Here is a 21360-nt window from a genome sequence, read left to right on the forward strand (position 1 = left end):
AGACAGGAGACAAAAGATGTGCAAGCACAGATTTTCGACTTGGATTAGGTCGCGCGCGTCAACTGTGAACAGCATGTCAGTTTCAGTTTTACACTCGCGCTTCTACAGTTTGTTACTTTGTTGCAGTTTTAAAGTTTTTGTTTTTGTTCTTACTGGTTCAGGGGCAGCTGGCTTTTTGATTAATAAAATAACATAACGTATCCATGTTACAAGTGCTTTTCAGCTTGCCAACTGTGTGCAAAGAGCTTGTGTAGAAAATATTTTTTTTATAGGTGTTTTTAATATAATGAGCGTGTTTTTAATACAATGAGTGCATTGGAAAGTGGGTGTTTTCGATATAATTAGTGCGTTAAAAAGGCTTTGTGGTTAACTACAATGATAATGTGTGTGTTTTCAATACAATGAGTGCGTTAGGAAGGCTTTGTGGTGAAGGCTTTGTGGTTAAGTACAATAAAAATGTTTATGTTTTCAATATAATACCGCGTTATAATATGCTGTTGTCTATGAGACCAGCATCAGGACTAGTATTAATGCACAATGGTTTCCCCATGAAATAGAGATTCAATATCAATATCAAGGCGTTTGGGGGATACTCGGTTGATTAAACGAATGAAAAACAAAGAATCATCAATATTTTGCAGTATGGCATGAAGTAATAGAGCCAGACGTCCAGTGAGTCGATAGGGATACCATCAGTGTATCTGCAATAGATATTTAATATCAAGGCGTCTGTGGGATACTCGGTTGATTAAATGAATGGAACACAAAGTATCGCCGATATTTGTGGTTTTATCGAAAATGCGGGCAGCGCTTCGCGGAGGCAAAACATCAGGGTCAATATGAGCCGGTTTTAAGGCTCTCTGGTGTTAGTTCACACACAGCTGACTTCAGGGGCTTTTAAGCAGTGAGAAATCTGTATATGTTTATCAAACAAGTACATCTTATATCCGTAACCCTTTATGTAATTGAGGGCGTCCAGTGGCACCACATCCTCCTTGTTCAGCTTCCTTGCCTTCAACTTCAGCTCGCAGGGCTCCTCTGACTTCTTACTCTTTTCGAGAATTTGCATACACAGCATTCCTGTACACTCTCAAGGAATTGTAACGTACGACATGCACCTTCCCTGACCCCGCTCACGTAGGCATCTACCACTGCAGGGGAATCCACCCAGCACCACTAGTGGCATATCTTTATTGTTTAACTAAGAGCGCATGTGCAGCAACTTTTAGCACCCGGAAGCATAACTAATATGGGAGCCGGTTTTGTTCTAACACAGACCTCAGGGCCAGCTTTAGCATTGGTGGCGCCCTGTGCGACAATGTTTGTTGGTGCCCTCGAGTGACCATCTCCACCACAGATTCCTATTCCCTCACTACCACCAGTTAACAGTGCCCCTCAAATCTCCATAACCAGTCTCTCAGATTTATTTCGTTTTATAGCGCCACTCATACCAGTGTGAGGTGTCAGAGCACTTTACATCATACACACATTTAAAAGAGACAATCACGCATGTAAATCAGTGTATAAGAAACATATCACATAAGACAGAGGATTACAAGATGTAAGAGTCACATGTCATCCATACTTTAATGATAGGCAGATATAGTGCTTGGTCTGGAAAAGCACAAATTCAGAATTTAAAACATAACCCTAATTGTTAGGGGTTTTCTTCAATAGTAATAATTCATTTCTACCCAAATGAACCTTTTTAGCTAGATCAGGTTAAGGAAAAGGCGGGCAAAAAAAACATGTAGGTCTAATATAAACCCTGCAGTTTGCATGCAGACCTTTGATGACAGTTAATACCTCTTTGTTCTCTATTAGGATTCTAACTTATAAACTGCAAAATAACAAAAATATCTCTCTGACAATAGCAGTAACCTATTTACCTATTAATATTACATGCACTTTGCAGTCTGCATGGCACATGTTTTTAGCAGCAGGCATAGTAACCCTCTGAGCTAACTTACAAGTAGTCAAACTTCCACTAGAAAAAACTGCTTCTCTCTCCAGGAAGAACATTAATCACCGGAGTAATCTTGACATTTTTATTGATATCCAAAAATTGCTGGAGGGAAGGAACGAGGCAGCAGGTGATTTTTAAGCCATAATATATTTGCAAACAGGGCGCCCTTTCCAAGTCAACGCCCGGTGCGGTGGCACTGATCGCACCGCCCTGACGGACCTTACAGATAAAGTGAGCAATAACGGTATTTCTTGACTTTTTGGCAGGGCAGGCTGGGGAGCTCAGAAAGACATGGCAAAAGTTTATTTTTGCAAATGCACTTGCAGGGTTAAATATGTGTGCAGATTAAAACAACGGAGGGGAGATTAAAACAACAGCACAAACTTTCTCACAGCTGCAGCCAGGCTTTTAGTTACCGTAATTACCTAAAAAAAAGGCGCATTCACTAAGATTGCATATTCCAATCGGATAATAACTGGTTTGGGATTATATTAGAGGCACAAGGGTTAAAGAGAATGTCTACTTGTCCGGAGGACTAAGCAGACAATAAAACTTCTTGTCCGCAACAAGAATACTCATGTCCAGGGCTTCGGGCGATACAAATTCCCCCACCCTTGGCCTAGGTCTGCCATAATGTTGTCGATTTGTTTGTTTATATCGCCGTGTTCCTCCCATGCATTTTCAATCAGAATTTCCATCATGCGTCTGGAGCAAGCGTTAGTGTTATCTGTCCAGTTTTGCAATACATGGGGTTTAGGCACCGCTAGTGTTGGAATAATGAAAATGCGTAAGCCTCGTGGGATGCGATTAACTTCCAAATAGTTTTTTAATGAGGTTGCCTCCCACCACCGACTGATCTCTCTCCTTTTTAATCTCTCCAGTGAGTTAATTTTGCTCATTCAGCTCTGGGGCACGTCGGGTTGAATTGTGGCAGTTGCTCCCGGTGGTGTAACAGACTTAGTGGGTTGAAAAATAGTCTGGGCTTATTTTTCTCGTTCCTTCTTCAATTCACCCGACATCTTGATTATGCCTCTGATGTGAAAGGCAGGAGATGCCGCGTTTGGTTGAACTTGCGTTTTACGGTTGCTTAAAGTAACCAACGCGCACTCTGGTCAGAAAGGAATCCGATGCTGCAGTTTCACTTTGTTGACCCAGAAGTCAAGCCGTATGCCTCTTGCAGGACCCGCTGTTACCGGTCCGTCGGCCGCCTCGGGAAAGTTGCCTGAACGGGCTTCAATCCCAGTGTTTCCCGATGGTTAACCGGATTGCAGATTCCTTGGTCTTCACGTCTCTCTTACTGATTGAGAGACCACTTGTATCGGCTCCGTTTTCCTGATCGGCGGGTGTCTTACGAGGCAAAACAACCAGAGATCCAATTTGGATGGAAAGGACACCCAGCCCGCGAGTGAGGGTTTCGTCAGGCGGACGCCGCCGCCCTTACATCCGAAAAGCAGAATTCAGGTCAGAGAATTCAGACGAGCCCGTAGTTCTTCCAAAATCATGTTTATTCGGCAAATCAAAGAGTCGAGGGATAACGCGTTTCGAACAACAAGTTGTTCTTGGTCACATGACCCGCGTTCGTCTCATACCACCTTTTAAAGGTGTAACCACACAAATCCCTAGAAATAGAAATCATCTTTTCATATATGCTCAATACTTCTTGATATATAATAATTCTAATATCGGTTACTGTCACTGATATTCTGTGAGACAATTGATTATATCCATGGTGATTTTATGCGTGCTTACATTATTTCATAAGTGAAAAAGTGCTAAAACCCAGCTTATTATTTTTAAACAATTCGGACTATTGCAAAATTCATTAGTTGGTCCAAGATGAAGGTTTAGTAATAATGCAAAATGTATGGCATTCGTTGTCAGAGCTCAAAAAAACACACATATATATATATATATATATATATATATATATATATATATATATATATTGCCACACACAAGTTGCCCTCGGGAGGGTTGAAACACAAATGCTGCCCGTGGCGCTGTGACAGTCTGCTCCACGCTATCCCTTTCAGCTTGCCAGACGCGTTTCGGGCGTGTCTGCCGCCCTTTCTCAATGGCTGCACAAATGGGAGACAAGACTTCTGTTCCACACCTGCATTTTATTGGAAGTAAGTCAGTCCCGCCCATGTGGGCTGTTGCAAGGCATCATGGTTAATGAAGTTCCTGCACAAAGACCACTGCAGGTTTAGCCCCAGTGGGCGTCTCGAACATCCACTTGTAAATGTCTGCCCCAGTGGGTGGAAAGGCATGAGGCATCGCTGGCACAAGTCCAATATATACAGGCAGCTCAGGCCTCTCTCGTTCGCTCTGCCGCTCGGATTTCATGAGCAGCGACGATCCGCCTAACCAGCGGCGGGGCTTCCCAGCGACCGGACCAGCCGCTAACTATTGCCACACACAAGTTGCCCTTGGTAGGGAAGCCACACTCGGGAGGGTTGAAACACAAATGCTGCCCGTTGCGCTGTGACAGTCTGCTCCACGCTATCCCTTTCAGCTTGCCAGACGCGTTTCGGGCGTGTCTGCCGCCCTTTCTCAATGGCTGCACAAATGGGAGACAAGACTATATATATATATATCCACAAAGTGCATACTAATTTAAGTATATATATATATATATATATATATATATATATATATATATATATATATATATATATATATATATACTGTCGCTCCAAGGTTGTCCACCTTTGAGTAGCACACGAGCAGCAGCTTGATTTATGTGTAGGTGAGGACGGGTATCCGCTTGTAGATGCCGCTCCGTAATGGATCTGCCCGACGCGTTTCGAAGCTCCATATGCTTCTCTTCCGGGGCTTTAACAGGAGCGGTGTGCGCAACCGCTAACCCACTTCTCCATTTTCCATATGACACACCCACCAATGGGAGGCTCAAATGAGACTGTGTATTATGGGAAGTGTGGTGCGGAAAGCACACAATCAAGTCCTGCATGGACCCCGCAAGTGAGCCCGTCCTCGATCCCGTGTACGGCTGCTGTTTCACTTCCGTGACCCCCAAGGATAACGGGGTGGTGCATACTCCGCGGCTGGACGGCTGCGTATAAATTGTCGCTCCAAGGTTGTCCACTTTTGAGTAGCACACGAGCAGCAGCTTGATTTATGTGTATGTGAGGACGGGGATCCGCTTGTAGATGCCGCTACGTAATGGATCTGCCCGACGCGTTTTGAAACTCCATATGCTTCTCTTCAGGGCCTTTAACGGAAGCGGTGTGCGCGACCGCTAACCGACTGCTCCATTTTCCATATGACACACCCACCATTCGGAGGCTCAAATGAGACTGTGTATTATGGGAAGTGTGGTGCGGAAAGCACACAATCAAGTCCTGTATGGACCCCGCAAGTGGGCCCATCCTCGATCCCGTGTACGGCTGCTGTTTCACTTCCGTGACCCCCAAGGATGAAAGGTGGTGCATACTCCACGGCTGGACGGCCGCGTATAAATTGTCGCTCCAAGGTTGTCCACTTTTGAGTAGCACACGAGCAGCAGCTTGATTTATGTGTATGTGAGGACGGGGATCCGCTTGTAGATGCCGCTCCGTAATGGATCTGCCCAACGCGTTTCGAAGCTCCATATGCTTCTCTTCAGGGGCTTTAACGGAAGCGGTGTGCGCAACCGCTAACCCACTTCTCCATTTTCCATATGACACATCCACCAATGGGAGGCTCAAATGAGACTGTGTATTATGGGAAGTGTGGTGCGGAAAGCACACAATCAAGTCCTGTATGGACCCCGCAAGTGGGGCCATCCCGATCCCGTGTACGACTGCTGTTTCACTTCTGTGACCCCCAAGGATGGGCGGGGTGGTGCATACTCCGCGGCTGGACGGCCGCGTATAAATTGTCGCTCCAAGGTTGTCCACCTTTGAGTAGCACACGAGCAGCAGCTTGATTTATGTGTAGGTGAGGACGGGGGATCCACTTGCAGTTGCCACTCCGTAATGGATCTGCCCGACGCATTTCGAAGCTCCATATGCTTCTATTCAGGGGCTTTAATGGAAGCTGTGTGGGCAATAATTTGAGATGTCATCAGTGATGTCATGAGTGATGTCACTGACCATGTCATGAGTGATGTAATATGTGACGTCATCAGCAGTGCATTGCCGGCGCGCGAGTTATAGTTAGCTGAACTAACTATAACGGGGGAATTTCAAAGGTTTTGTATGAGTAAAATGACCAGCTAACTATAACTGGTGTGAAACCTATGTTTTTTTCAGTGAATTTCAAAGGTTTTTAAAATGCTAATTTCTAACTATAACGTGTGTGAAACCTATGGTTTTTTCAGTGAATTTGCAAGGTTTTTTAAATGGTAATTCCTAACTATAACGTGGCTGAATCATATGGTTTTTTCAGTGAATTTCAATGGTTTTGTAAATGATAATTTTTAATTGTAATAATTGTTATATTTTTTATACTGATTTACTACATTATTATAAATTATTTATATTTAGATATATTTTATTTTAAATTACATTACAGATTTTTAATATAAATTGAAAAAAAAATGTTTGTACACCTCTCTGCAACGCAGCCCCCTGGCGTGTTTGCAGAGGGGGAACGAATTCCCCTTGCATACTGGGGGCCAACTAGCCCACCTGGAACCTCCAGTATGCGCCAGGGGGCTGCATTGCAGAGAGGTGTAATGAGGCCACGCCCGTTTTTACACCTCTCTGCAACGCAGCCCGGGGCGCGTTTGCAGAGGGGGAACTAATTGCCCTTGCATACTAGGAGACCCTGGGGGCCAACTAGCCCACCTGGAACCTCCAGTATGCGCCAGGGGGCTGCATTGCAGAGAGGTGTAATGAGGCTATGCCCCTTTTTACACCTCTCTGCAACGCAGCCCCCTGGCGTGTTTGCAGAGGGGGTACTAATTCCCCTTGCATACTGGGGGTCCCTGTGGGCCAACTAGCCCACCTGGAACCAGGCGGCAGACCCGAGAGCAGAGGACAGCCCGGGACCAGGGTTCGATTCCCGGCACGGCAGGTTTCTGGACCAGGGTCAGCGGACTCGATAATTCTCTCGCCTCGGTGCCCACTCTGATCAGCGATCACACTCGGCAACTCTGGGCATTAGCTTGCCTCATCCTCACTAACGGCCCCACCAGACCGCCGGGGATGCCTGGTCTCACCCTGGAGATACCCATTAAGGGACCATCTCTCAGGGAAGCCAGGAAGGGTTTCGCAGCGGTCGAAGCGCCTTGGGACCCTCCGTGTAAGTAGTGCGCTATATAAATGCCTATACATTTACATACATACATTGCAGAGAGGTGTAATGAGGCCACACCCTTTTTTACGCCTCTCTGCAACGCAGCCCCATGGCGCGTTTGCAGAGGGGAAACTAATTCCCCTTGCATACTGGGGGTCCCTGTGGGCCAGCTAGCCCACCTGGAACCTCCAGTATGTGCCAGTGGGCTGCATTGCAGAGAGGTGTAATGAGGCCACACCCCTTTTTACACCTCTCTGCAATGCAGTCCCCGGGCGTGTTTGCAGAGGAGAAAATAATTCCCCTTGCTTACTGGGGGTCCCTGGGGGCCAACTAGCCCACCTGGAACCTTCAGTATGCGCCAGGGGGCTGCATTGCAGAGAGGTGTACTGAGGCCACACCCTTTTTTACACCTCTCTGCAACGCAGCCCCCGGGCGCGTTTGCCGAGGGGGAACTAATTCCCCTTGCATACTAGGGGTCCTTGGGGGCCAACTACCCCACCTGGAACCTCCAGTATGCGCCAGGGGGCTGCATTGCAGAAAGGTGTAATGAGGCTATGCCTCTTTTTACACCTCTCTGCAACGCAGCCCCCGGGCGCGTTTGCAGAGGGGAAACTAATTCTCCTTGCATATTGGGGGTCCCTGGGGGCCAACTAGCCCATCAGGAGCCTCCAGTATGCGCCAGGGGGCTGCGTTGCTTTGCCCTGGGGGGCGGTGGTCCCTGGGGCAGTGTGGGGGGGATTGGGCACCCCCCACACTTCTTTATCACTATGCCCCCCCGATTTGGTGCCCCGGGGGGTAATTTGAAAAAAAACATACCAGGTTTTTTGAAAAGAAAATTGGGCCTTGGGGGTCCTTGTGGGACCACCTGGGCAAGCCTAGGGGTCAGGGTGTTTCTACCCTGCCCCCTTTTTGTGTTCTACACGTTTTGTTTTTATGCTTTCTTGTGCCTCTGTCTACTGAGCACGAGATGGCTGCCAACACTTCCTGGTTTGGAGTGTTGACAGCCAATGAGCATGCAGCTTTCTCGAAAAGGTACGCGTACCGTAGGCGTACGTACGCGTACCCGTGCGCGCACGGTACGCGCACCCCACGATTTCCCGAAGAAAAAAGAAATGGGGGGCCTTGGGGGTCCTTGTGGGACCCCCTTAGCAGGCCTAGGGGGTCAGGGTGCTTCTACCCAGCCCCCTTTTTGAGTTCTACACGTTTGTTTTTCTGCTTTCTTTGGCCTCAGTCTACCAAGGCACAAGATGGCTGCCAACAATTTCTGTTTTGGAGTGTTGACAGACATTGGCAGCCAATCAGCATGCACCTCGCGCACGCGAAGGTCCACGCACGCACGTACGTGTACGTACGCGTACGGTACGTGGACCCGTGCACGCACGTACATGGACCCGTGCGCGTACGGTGCACGTTTATAGATATATATATATATTTTTTTACTTTTGATTTTCTCAGGAACTACTGGAGGGATTTGCACCATTTAAGCAAAAGGGCGATCTGCGAACCGAACTCTACCTCTCTGCCAAATTTGGTGTAATTCCGTTCAGCCGTTCGGGCAGTAGCCGTGTCTAATCGTCCTATGGAAAATAACATGGAGAAAACACGTTTTGGGACCCCCCTTTTTTCTCAGCCCCCACTCGACGAATCTCCCCAAAACTTTCAGGGAAGGATCGGAGCGGAGCGGGCCATCTTCTTTGAGAAAAATTTGCGAAGATTCATCAACCAGGGCCAAAGTTATTCCCAATAGAATGTTGCGGATTTCCTATGGAAACTAGGTCCTAACTATAACTACCTACTGGCGACCGCCATTAGGTAATATATATATATATATATATATATATATATATATATACTTAAATGTGTATGTACTTTGTGGGCTAGAATGCTCGACCTACAAAGCACTCTTTCTGGACCAAAAGCCCACTTTCTACCAACTTTGGTGTAATTCTAGCAGTTCAAGCTGTAGTCGTGTTCAAAATTCCCTATGGAAATTAACATTGGAAAAAGCCTTTTTTGCCTCCCCCTTTTTCTCTGTCCCCACTTGACGGATCACCCCAAAACTTTTCATGCGCAATGCGAATCACCTGCACACTTTTTAGGGGGAAAGTCAGTGAAGATTTGTCAAACGGGGCTAAAGATATAGGCAAGTCAAAAAACGCTTTTTCTATGGAAACATGGTTCTAACTATAACTACCTACTGGCGACTGCCAGCAGGTAATATCTATCTATAACTGCAAACATTCGAACATTTTCATTGTATAGGCATGCGTGGTAAAGGCATATACGTTGCAAAATGTTGTGTTGTAAAGGCATGTAAGGGAAGGGCATGCATGGTTCCGTCATACATCCTAACCCACATGGATACTTTCAGGATAAGAATTGAACCTGCTGATCAGCCAGCTTTAGAACTATTGTGAGATCCAGAAGGACAAGACAGTCAGACTATTTCCCATCACCTCAATGCAGAGTTTACCAACTGTATTGTTTAGCGTGGAGTTTTTTTTTTTATTTCTTTTTATTAATACAAGGCATTTCAATAAGTGCACAGAACAGAGATTAAACATTCCCATTCATCATTACACATTTCAAGAATACTTTGGGGGAAATGAAAAGAAGGGGGGGGGGCGCAAAATACTTTTACATACAAGGGTCACGGGGATGCAAGTATGTCCGGCATTGAGTCAACTGGAGGTACGCAAATCTTCCCCGTATATCGATTCCATAGCCCCCAAACAGTCGTCCATTTATGAGGTCGGCCTCTGGCCAAATAGACGGTCTTCTCCCGGAACATACACCAGTCCATACTTTCCCTCCACTCCTCAAGCGTGGGTGGCCTCCTGGATCCCCACTGCTGCGCTATATTACGTTTTACTATCATTGCCCCTAGGGTGGCCCACCTGGTCTGCGCTGTGTTCACATCTGTAGGTTCCCAAATATTAAGGAGGCATCTCCTCGCCTCTGGTGACCCCGTTACCCCCAATACTTCTCGCATAACATCATGTATCGAGCTCCAATAATCCACCATACAATGCTCCAAGTCTGCCTCAATCCTAGTGATTTCAGATTCTATTTTCACCACTTCTTCATTCCGATCCTTCTTTGCCCCTGTGATTAATGACAAAGCCTGGCCCCTCATGAACACCTTAAAAGCCTCCCACAGTGAAAGCGGAGACGATACTGAGCCCACATTCTCCTGGAAATAATGCTCTAACGCCTTTAGCAAGCCCTTACGGATTTTTGGATTGCGCATGTACCAGGGATTAATGGGGGCTATCCTGCCGCCCAATTCCAAATTGATGTCGAACCTCAACCAGTTTGGCGAATGATCTGATATGCCTCTAGCAAGGTGTGTAGCCTCGGTAATGCAACATGCCTGAGCCACCGGCACTAAACAATGATCTATATGTGAAAGACTACCGTGTGCACCGGAGTGGAAGGTGAACTGCTGCTGGTCCGGATGAAGCAGTCTCCAACTATCAATCAAACCCAACGCATCCATGAACTCGGGAAGACATCTTTGCGCTCGCCCCGTATCCCTAGGGGGATATCTGTCCATAGTGCTGGAGATCACCGCATTAAAGTCACCTCCCAAAGTCAAAAGACCACTCGGGAAGTCTAGAAGGGCTTTGCCTAAATCTACAAATGTGGTTGCCTGCATACCTGGGGGGACGTACACTGACCTTAAGGAGAGGATGTGTCCCTCCCAACGGCCCGACACTCCAATATATATGCCCCTATCATCTTCAGTAACTGAATCAATGACCATCAGGAGCGTTTTCTTAATCAGAATCCCCACCCCCCTGAACCCCGAAGTGAATCCTGCGTGTGCAACCAATCGGTACCCCATTCTGTGCATTGCCCTGCATGAGTTACCCACTAAATGCGTCTACTGAAGTAGGACCACATCCAGGGCGTGACGTCTAAGAAACTGAAGAACCACACTACGTTTAATTTTGTCCCCTAACCCATTCACATTCCAACTTAGCACCTTCAGCCCCCTACCCCCATCATAAAACATGAAATGGGTCAGTCTCCTCTCCAGTTCCTGCACCTTGAACATGCTACAATTCTGAATGAAGCCTTGAAATATAATGCCTACAACAAACACTACTAAAAGATAAGAAAAAAATTCACCCCAAAACAAACCCCGTTCACCACCCCCCACCCTGCACCCCTGCTCACGGTGTCCATCCGCCCCCAACTCTGTGTGCCTGTCGCCCCATAATCTATCTACTAAACTATCGGAGAGTAACTCTGAGGAGGAGTACGGCCCCCAGTTTCCCACCCAGCCCCTACAATACCATCAGGCCCATCTAAACAGGTTAGACAATCGACTAATTACTACACTCACCAACATGCACCCATCCCCCACCCATTCCAACCACACCTGAAGCAATATTAGTCCTTATTCTTTTTATTGAGTTCCTTCCTCTTCATCTCCGCTCCGCCGCTGTCGCTCGTCCCGAGGATAAACCGTGTCCAACCAGTCCGCTGCAACCTCAGGAATGTCAAAGAAAGCCTTCCCCGCGTGTTCAACTCGCAACGTGGCAGGATACATCATGGCATACTTCAATCCTTTCTCCCGGAGACTCCTCTTGATGCCCATGAAAGTTTGCCGTTGTTTTTGTACTGCCTGCGTAAAGTCCGGGAAAAAACAGAAAGCAGAGTTTTCATATTGGAGAGGACCGTCATTCCTGGATGCCTGCAGGATAGCGTCTCTGTCCCTAAAGTTAAGCACCCTCGTGATTATCGGCCTCGGTGGGACCCAGGGCGCGGTCTCCCTCCCGGAACCCTGTGTGCTCTTTCCACCATGAAAAAATTCCCAAGGCCTCGGGGCTTCAAATGATTGAGAATTATATCTTCAACAAAAAGGTCAGCGGCCTGTCCCTCAGCCTTTTCAGGCACACCAATAATATGCACATTGTTTCTACGGGCCCTCCCTTCATATTTGTCCAACTTGCGACTGGCGGTTTTGAGATCACGAACCTCTTGCTGCAGCGAGGCCACATTATCTGTAAGACTGGTCGTTTTGATGTCCAGGGATTTCACCTTTTCCCTGGTTTTGGTGAGGTCCTCACGGATTAAGTTAACCTCTATCGTGACCGTGTCAAGCTTATGATCCAAGGACTCCATCTTCTTACCTAGTGAGGTTCGCACCCCCTCAATCGCGGCCATCACGTCCTGCAGCGTGGGCTCCACCGTGGCGGTCGACATCTCTGCACCTCCATCTTGAGACTTCCCGGACCCAGATGGCGATCCCCTAGGCTGGGTATAACTATCCAACTTGTTGGCTTGGGTATATCTAGCTCCCCTGGGCTCCTTTGATTGCTGTTTTTCCGTCTCGAGATTCGTCACCATTCCGTAACCTGTGGAAAGTGATCCAAGCCTCCCCAATGCTCCCACCACAGAAATCGTAATCTCGGGAGAGCCACACGGTATTCACACCCGGGTAGCCAATGCAATGGGACAGCCCTTGTCTGATCCAATGACTCTGGACGGCAACGATCACTCAGGCTTCATCGATTCCCTAATCCTGGGGCAAAGTACCCAGTCCTGAGCCCAATCCAGTGCGCGGCACACCCAAGGATGACCAGGCCCTCGCTGGCGCCAATCCGAGTCTTGCGGGAGCCAAAACTGATCGGACAAATATCAGTAGAGGGGTCCAGGAAAATGCACGGTGTCACCAATAACCATTCAGGTTATGCCACATGCCTAATCATTGCCCCCTACCGGGTCTCGCCGCAGCAGCCAAAACAGGAGACATGGGCACCATTAAACTCCAGGCGCTCAGTGTAATAACAACCTCAGCAAATGTAAATAAGGGGGGGTGGGCCAAAAGATTCTGCCCGACGGGCTCACCCAATACAGCAGCAACTCCCAGTCTCACAGGAGAGGCGAGAGTCTATACAAGCTGGCTGCAGCAGATATCAGGACCAGGATCACCAGGCCCCAGCGCGCCTAAGTTAAAATCAGCCAAGTCCTTGGTGTGTCTATTTTCCCCCAGCTGCAGTGCAGCAACGATCACACAAAAAAAGGGGGGGGGGCTGCCTCAACCAAAGCGCGCTACTGCGCTAGTCCACCACTGGCTCCGCACCCGTTCTCCTTCCCCTCCAGGGGAGGCCGCATCAGATAACAGTCCAGGGGGCACCGGGAGCGAGGCTGTATCCTTTCACGGGGCCGAGTCGGAGACTTCCGGTTTCAGCCCCGTTGTTGATCAACTACAGCCGGGGCTCAACTTTCACTCGAGGCCCCGGCTTCCAATTTATTAGGCTGCAGTCTTCAATGGCCTCGCTCTTCCTCACCCCTTGGCCGATTGGAACGCCGATCGAAGCGCCCAGTACCGCTTCACAGCCGCTATTCAAGCCCACGGCCTGAGCCCAGGATATGTGGCAGGATAAACCCCGGGGCGGCGGGGGTCTCGGGAGCCCAAGACTCACGCGGCCATATTGGACGCGATCGTAGCTCCTCCTCCTAGCGTGGTGGTTTTGATGCTACTGCCATGTCAGAAAACGCAATAGTGAGGAGCTAGACTATTGTATTCAGAAATGGGTTAGGAGAGTTGAAGAGTCATGTATTTGAATGTGACTATAACCTAATAACTTAGAAAGTTAATTTGGCAATAGCCTGTTTGTGCTTCTGAAATTCCATGGTCCAAAGTAGTTTGTGTCGAGTCGCTCAACACTCCCAACTTCGAAAACATCTTTGAAAGTAACGAAGAGTAGCAATGATTTTTTTTTTTTTTTACCACATATGGACTAGAATGTTGGAAGGTTTCACCTTGGTAGAGGGAAGATCACTAATGAAGTACTACATCTGTTAATAGATTTAAGTCTTCTTTTAATATTTTCATTAAGACCACATCATTGTTAGATGAATTTTCATTTGGTTTTGGAATGACTCGATGTAGACGGGTGAATTGTTCTGGTGTTTTATTTCCCTGTGGTTACTTTCCATTTTAGTGGTTTTACTTGTTGCCAAAAATGCTTCAGCTATGGGAGTTTTTTCTTTATTAAAGTTCAGCATTTTAATCGTTCTTACAGTTTTGATGATTTGTTTTAGTTTTAATAATCTACTAACATGTTGCCATCAAATAAGAAGTTTGTGTGGCAAAGACTAAAGAATGGGTGGCTGCAGACTTTACAGGAAGATTTTAGTCTGACTAGTCCACTACAATTGCGGTTTTGTAAATAGATATGGTGTAACTTGATCATGCCTAATATTTTTGGGCCTTTTGGAATTAGTGGTTGTAAATTAGGCAAGATAATTTGAAGCATGATTTATGCACATGCACAGCAAGTATTTCTTGGTTTATCTAAAGTAATGTCCGAGAGAGATAATTTGTTGTTGAAGGGAATCTAGATCTGACTTCTTAATTTATAACTGGCTTTAACTGGAATTTGTGTTTGTTATATTCTGTGACTGTTACCATATGCCAAACTTTTAAAGTCGAGGGCTTTGTTCGTTTACATAAGAGTTCATTTCTTCATTGCCGAATAGGCTGTTGTGTTATCTTAGAAGATAATCAAAGCTCTTTTTCAAATTGTCTTGTGTTTAATCCCACTGTCAAAGATCTTTGTTCTGGTTTGTGCTTTCTATCGGCATGCAATTTCTATATTCATCATTAAATTTATAATGTATCCTACCTAGAATGCACCTGAATATTGATAGCAATAATTACAAATTAATCTTTGTTGATTGATTGGTTTTTTTTTTTGATTGATTTTTTTTTTTGGTGAAGAATTTCCAAAGATAATTAAGGGTTATCAGTATTATATAGCTTCCTGTTTGGAGAGAGTAGTGTTGGAAATGTGTTAAAAGATGAGCCTGGAAGCATATGCTGCTTTTCTTCTTTTATTGGTTTACCAACGCACCACCAGCTAGGAAGCCACAATCTCCTACTGACTTCATGGAACTTTCTTCCCTGGAGACAGGTTTCTAGACTCCGACTGTGCGGGTGCACTTAAAGGAGAAAAATCCACACAAGATTTCATAAATAAATACATATGAGATCATAACACATCCCCCTTACAAAGGAAAGAAAGAAAGAAGGAATGAAAGAGAGACAGAACAAAAGAATAATGCATCAACATTGTCATAAGGAACAATGGAACAATACAGCATAACGTGCTTCTCACTTTAACACAAAATCCTTAAAGAGAACTGGGACACCCCTATGCCTCTTTGGAAGGCTCCAGGATCTTCTTTCATCAACCACTTTCTCCCCAGTACCTCCACTGGAATCACTGGACTCACAGGGGACCCCACCAAGATATCTCACCAGCCTGGACATGCTCCACTTGCATCCAGTGTGAACTGTCAGTACGTTTTTCCTAATGTGTGTAATGGTAAAGGGACCCACGAATTCAGTCGCGCCCTTTTTTTCCATCTCGGTTTCCTAACCAACACAACATCACCTACACACCATTTTTTCTCCCTCACAGAATTCTTCACATCATATCTTAGTTTATATTTTCTTTGATAGTCTGCCACCTTCTCATGAACCTCTCCATCACTCAGCTTGGGCAACTCATTTGCAGGCAACCACACAGGATTCAATTTGAAGTAGCAGTTCTACACCTAAAAAAACTCAAAACGGTGACCTTTGAGTCACACAATTGAGTGTGGTATGATGCGCCCACCACATGTCCCTTAACATCCCTTTGAGAGGCATCCTGGATTCTACTGCAGTCTGCACACAAACCTTTACTACTCTATTCATGAGTTCAGCAAAGCCATTCGCTTGCGGTGAATATAAGGCCGTTCTCTGGTGTATTATGCCAAATTGCTTAAGAAAGTCGCCCATTTCATGTGAGACAAACTGCACCCCACTGTCAGTGATAAGATATTCAGACACACCTTCGCTTGCAAATTCATCTTTCAAAAACTCGATCACTGTCCTGGTAGAAACCGCACTCACACACCTAGTAGCCACCACACTTGGATGTGTAGTCCACCAATAACAGCACATACTGTTCGGCTGCCGACAGTAACTTAAAAGGAAGCATAATGTCTAGGCCCAACTAAGTCCACACTTTGTCTGGTACTGACACTGGAGACAAAGGAGCCTTGCTCAGATTATGTGACTTATCATTGGAAGCACACAAATGACACTCTTTCACTGCTTGCTCCTCTTGACAATCCATGGCCGGCCACCAGTATCTTTTCCCTGACACGGGCCTTAGTTAAACTTCTACCCAGGTGTCCCTCATGACCAAGAGTCATCACCACCTGTCTCATGTTTATTGGAGGAATCGACCCCCCCCCCCCCCCAAAATGGGTGCCTTGGCAAATAGTGAGTCCATCCTTTACAGACCAGAAAGGTTTGAGTTCTGGCTCAAGTTGACTGTGAACAGGTCAACCACCCACCACATAATCCTTTATGTTGGGAAACCATACGTCTTCCATCATACTTTTCTCCCACTCGTCCTTAGAAATAGAGGATTCCATCACCCAAGTCACACACTCAGATACACTTCCATCCTCAAGTTCTTCCCCCACATTTCTCAATGGTAGACGTGACAAACAGTCAGCAGCCTTATTTACTGTACCTGGTAGATATTGAACCAGGAAATTGAATTCTTCTAACCCCTCACTCCACGTCTTAAGCCTCGGAGTTGCCCTTTCACTTTGACCACAGAAAAATACTTGGACCTATGGTTTGTGGTCCATTCTCACAAGAAAGCGAATTCCCCATAAGTAAAACTTGAAGTGTTTAACCGCCCATGTTATGGCTAGAGCTTCTCTTTAAATGCACGAGTAATGCTCTGGGCACTTTTTGAGAGCTCAACATGCAAACACCACCACCTTTTCCTCTCCCTCTTCTGCCTGAGAGAGGGCCGCTCCTTACCCCGTCTGTAGTGAGGATGGTTTTTCTCATGGTGTCAAAATGACCTAGTGTAGGCTGATTGACATTCATCCGTCCATGCAAAATGAAAAATTCACAAAATAAATGCAAATAAATCTGTACATTTTTGCAAAAAGGTGTAGTGATCCTTAGGACCATCTTCAGGACAGAAAAGTTGCACAGGAGTATATGTCCCTTTAAATGGACCCACTGGTCGTGTTCACATTCTGTCGGGTTCCGAGGACCGAGTACAGCCGGTTTCGAATGCCGCCCAAGTTATAAAGTGGCTTTTTGAGACATGACCAGTCTGGCTTGTTGTGAACACGACCAGTGGGTCCATTTAAAGGGACATATACTCCTGTGCAACTTTTCTGTCCTGAAGATGGTCCTAAGGATCTGCCAGACCAACGAGGACCGAAACGTCGACGCACTACGCCTTTTTGCAAACATTTACAGATTTATTTGCATTTATTTTGTGAATTTCACTGTATTAATGTACTTGTATGTGGTTATTGATTTGTCCACATTGTATGCAAAAGGTGTTTCTGTACTACCACTGTACCGAGTGTGACTATTTTGGTAGTATTTCAGTTGCCAGACTTTTATTTTTGTGAAAAGCTACACATATATGAAAAATCAAAATAAATATATATTTTTGATACAATTCAAGTGTTATGACTCAACCCCTAAGGTCACTTTGACTTAGTGTTCACTTTGGTGACTCATAAAACATCGAATTCATATTTAAATGATTCCTTCCTGGACATTGTGCTTATACTGTTTATGATACCCAGTCCCGGGGGGATTATTGGGTGGCTCTGTTCTATTGCCACTGTTGTTTAAAGCGCCCCCTTTTTGATCTTGATATACTGACTTTCAGGCCATATAAAGCATGTTTTACCTCTTGAAGATTAGCACAAGGTAAAACTTCATCATACATGATTGAATAATTGGACAACCTGATCTCAGTCTGAATTCGCAGTTACATCTTCATAGTACAAACCTCCTGTCAATTGAAGAACTCTGTGATAACTGTCAGGCATGCCTGAAAATCTAGTAGTAAATTGATTTCAAAATGAAAGGATTAAAAATGTGAACCGTAGTTTTTGTAGTGCTCTTGGGAGTGTAAGGCATTATAGTGTAACAGTGTCTCATTTTTCTCTCATTGCAGTTGGGACACGGAGTACAGACGAGAGTTACAGACGTTCTTAGAATTTGGTGACCCTGGAGAAGTGTGGTGAGCTCTGGGAAAAACATATGTAGCAATTGTTTTGATTCTGAGTTTTCTGTTGCTATGGATTATCTGGGGATAGTGGGTGTGTGCTTAGGATTCTGTGATGCTGCCAGTTCATATGATGTGCTGATGTTAGGAATGTTTGCAGACTGCAGAGTATGTGGCGATTCTGAAAAAGCTTAGTATGTAGTAACTGATGCTGGCGAAGAATGACGAGTAACAACATGAGCATGCACAATGAAGGCAGTGGTAATACTAAGGCTACTGGTGCTTGCAGAGGATCTGGTGATATGCTGCAAATGATGCGAGGCTGGCCATAGTAACAATATGATTGTGCTCAAAGTGTGTGCTGGGGAACTGGTGATTTGATTGTGTGATGAGACATGTCAATGCTAAAGCAGTGTGGTAGAGTTTGTGATTCTGGTGGTGAATAGCTAGTGATATTTGAGTCTAGTGAAGATTTGATTTAGTTGGAAAATTATAGGACTCAATCAGTGCCTCACTGATGAGATTAGTGAGGCAAATTAGAACAAAACCAGTCTGGGATTGCTAATGTTTCCATCCAAAGGCCCACACTTCGGCACTGCGTGAAAAACTGAACACCACTACACATTACAAGGACCTGCTATATATGTAAACAAACAATAGTGATAGAGTACCAATTTGCACCCTCTCCACCATAAGTACACCAGTTTGTTACACTGCCACGCAGATGAGGGTCACTCGCATCCATGATCAGTGATAATCGAACAGGAAAACTAAATCCAGGCCCTGTCCTATTTGCAGGAGTGGGGTGCATCCCACATGGACTGCGCTGAGAACTGGTCTATGTAGGGACACCACATCAGCCAGCATTGGCCGCATAAACTCTTTAAAACTAAGGGCTTTACCATGCATGCCCCTACCCTGTGGGTATTACAATGCATTGACCCTTGCGATACCACACTGGCTTTACAATTTATGGCTTTATACCACAATGCAGTTGTATATTTTATTTTAACATATATTTTCGTGTATGGGGGTACTCTCCCAGGACCTCCTTCCCTCCTTCGTTTTTTTTTCCTTCTTTCAAACCCTACCCTTCCTTTACCTCTTCGGCTGCCTCAAACCTATTACCTCCCTTTACCTCTACCCACCCCTGAAACCTAAAAACCCAGTATCTCCTTTGAGCACAAAACTCCCCATAACCCTAAAAAAAAAACTTGTGCCCCTTTACATCTTTTATAGGTTGAACCTAGAGCCAGCGCGCATGCGCTGCTCTGCAAGGCATTTTGTAATCCTTCTGGGTACTTTGAAGACTCCCACCACTTTTAATTGGCTCCTTGGTATGCCTTTACAAATGCCATACTTTTTGTTGGGGAATACAGTATTGTTGACCCGCCTTGTGGTTGTCTTTTCCCTCCCTAGCGACCGCCCCTGCCACATGGATCCTTTTGAAATTCGCCATATGTTGTAGTAACTCACTACTTTTTATTTTATGTGGGCTTATTTCCAAATTTCCTGATTTACTTTGCTCCTTCCATCCTTCCTGCCTCCTATTCACTATGCTCCCGCCCCCCTTCCCACCGTGTTCACCATGCTCCCGCCCCCCTCCCATTGTCTGCATTTCCTTTGCTCCCGCCACCTCCCGCTGTACGTTCGGTTGCAATTTTCTGCGTTGACGATCATAGCCGGTCAAAATCGGGTGGTCCACAGGTGCAGCCACCGGCTCGGAGGAGCAGCGGCCGAGTCTGCTGCTCTCACCCTTTCCCTTGCAGAGGCCTATGAGCCACCTCCCACCCCAACTCCACGCCACTGTTTATATTGAACTATGGCAGACCGTGCCCTGCCCTTCATCTGGCATGCTCTCTCACAGCATGCCCCTGTTTATTGTTTACGGCGGCCAGTAGTGCTTTTAATGAGACAGTCCCAGCAGTTTTATGGCACTGGCATCAAAGGCTTGCACGGTGCTTTGAATGTGTGCGAGAGGCACTTCATTACAGGGTGGGCCTAGTATAAAGTTCACAGGAGGGGTTGGGGCTCGTGAATAGCATTCTCTTTGCAAGAAGTTCTGAAGAACTACTCGGCTTCCGGCCACGTGACCCCCCTCTCCCGCCACACACACACACACACACACTTGATTGCCCAGGTTGCCAAGGGAGTGTTGCATGTTTTTCGCCGCCTCCTGTGTAGGGCCTGGTGGGTCACTGTGTGGCCGGACTGCAGTGCAGACCCTCTAGTCATCCGGGAACATCAGGCGATGTCCCAGAAATGTGCTGTGTGTGGGAGGCAGGTAGTGGCCACTTATCATGCCACTGTTTGTTTATGGCGGCAGTAGTGCTTTTAATGGGACAGTACCAGCACTTTTCATCATTATATTTAGCGGAGACGCTTAGAGCTCTCTCAACTGTTGACAGTGTGGATGGCGATGGAGAAAAAAAAACGCAGGTTGAACCCATGTTGCAGGGCGGACAGTGCTGTGTTTTCACAGGATACACGGATCTTCACTTGTAAGAGGGCCACTTTTGTGAGGAATAATTAGGGTTGTATGGGGAAAGCGGTGGTCTCCTGTGAGACTGCTGCATCTGTGCTGCTTGGTATTAAAACTTCCGGCCCGTTGGGGGGCGTGGCTTGGATGGCAAGAGGAGTAGCTGCCTTAGTCCGGAGCTCCGTCAGTGTCAGAAGGTTCAAGAATCACTGGAGTCGACATAGGTTCCTATGCCCCACCACCTCTGAAAGGAATTACTTAATGTATTCACACTCTAAACATTTCATGTATATTTACTAGGTATAACAATTGAAGTTTCTTACCCCCAATGTGCTCTGGACTGTGCCTCTCTTATGTGGTAGCTGACGTATTCCTCACAGTTCCTGCTTATGAACCAATGTTAGTGCGTAGTTCTATTCGGAATTTCACTTAATGAATCTTGGATAAGAGGGATTGCCTGAATGTAATAGTCTCAAGAAATGTTCACTGGAAGTCTGTACAGATATGCTCAGGTAACGAACTAAAACTTGCTATGAGTAAGCTAAATACTGTCCTTGAAACGGTATGCAAATTACTAAGGTGAGTAACTAACCCTACTCTAGTTCTAC

At 46.1% G+C, this 21360-nt stretch overlaps 1 protein-coding gene across 1 annotated transcript in view; it reads left to right on the forward strand.

Annotated features, from left to right (window-relative positions):
- Positions 1-21360, forward strand: part of EEF1AKMT2 (EEF1A lysine methyltransferase 2) — a 178295-nt gene that overhangs the window by 45672 nt on the left and 111263 nt on the right. Inside the window, exon 2 of the mRNA XM_086923002.1 lies at positions 18223-18288. Within this exon, the coding sequence (XP_086779128.1) occupies positions 18223-18288 (66 nt within the window). The remainder of the gene's footprint in view (positions 1-18222; positions 18289-21360) is intronic.

The sequence above is a fragment of the Lissotriton vulgaris genome, chromosome 5, assembly GCF_964263255.1.
Source record: "Lissotriton vulgaris chromosome 5, aLisVul1.2, whole genome shotgun sequence".
NCBI lineage: Eukaryota > Metazoa > Chordata > Amphibia > Caudata > Salamandridae > Lissotriton > Lissotriton vulgaris.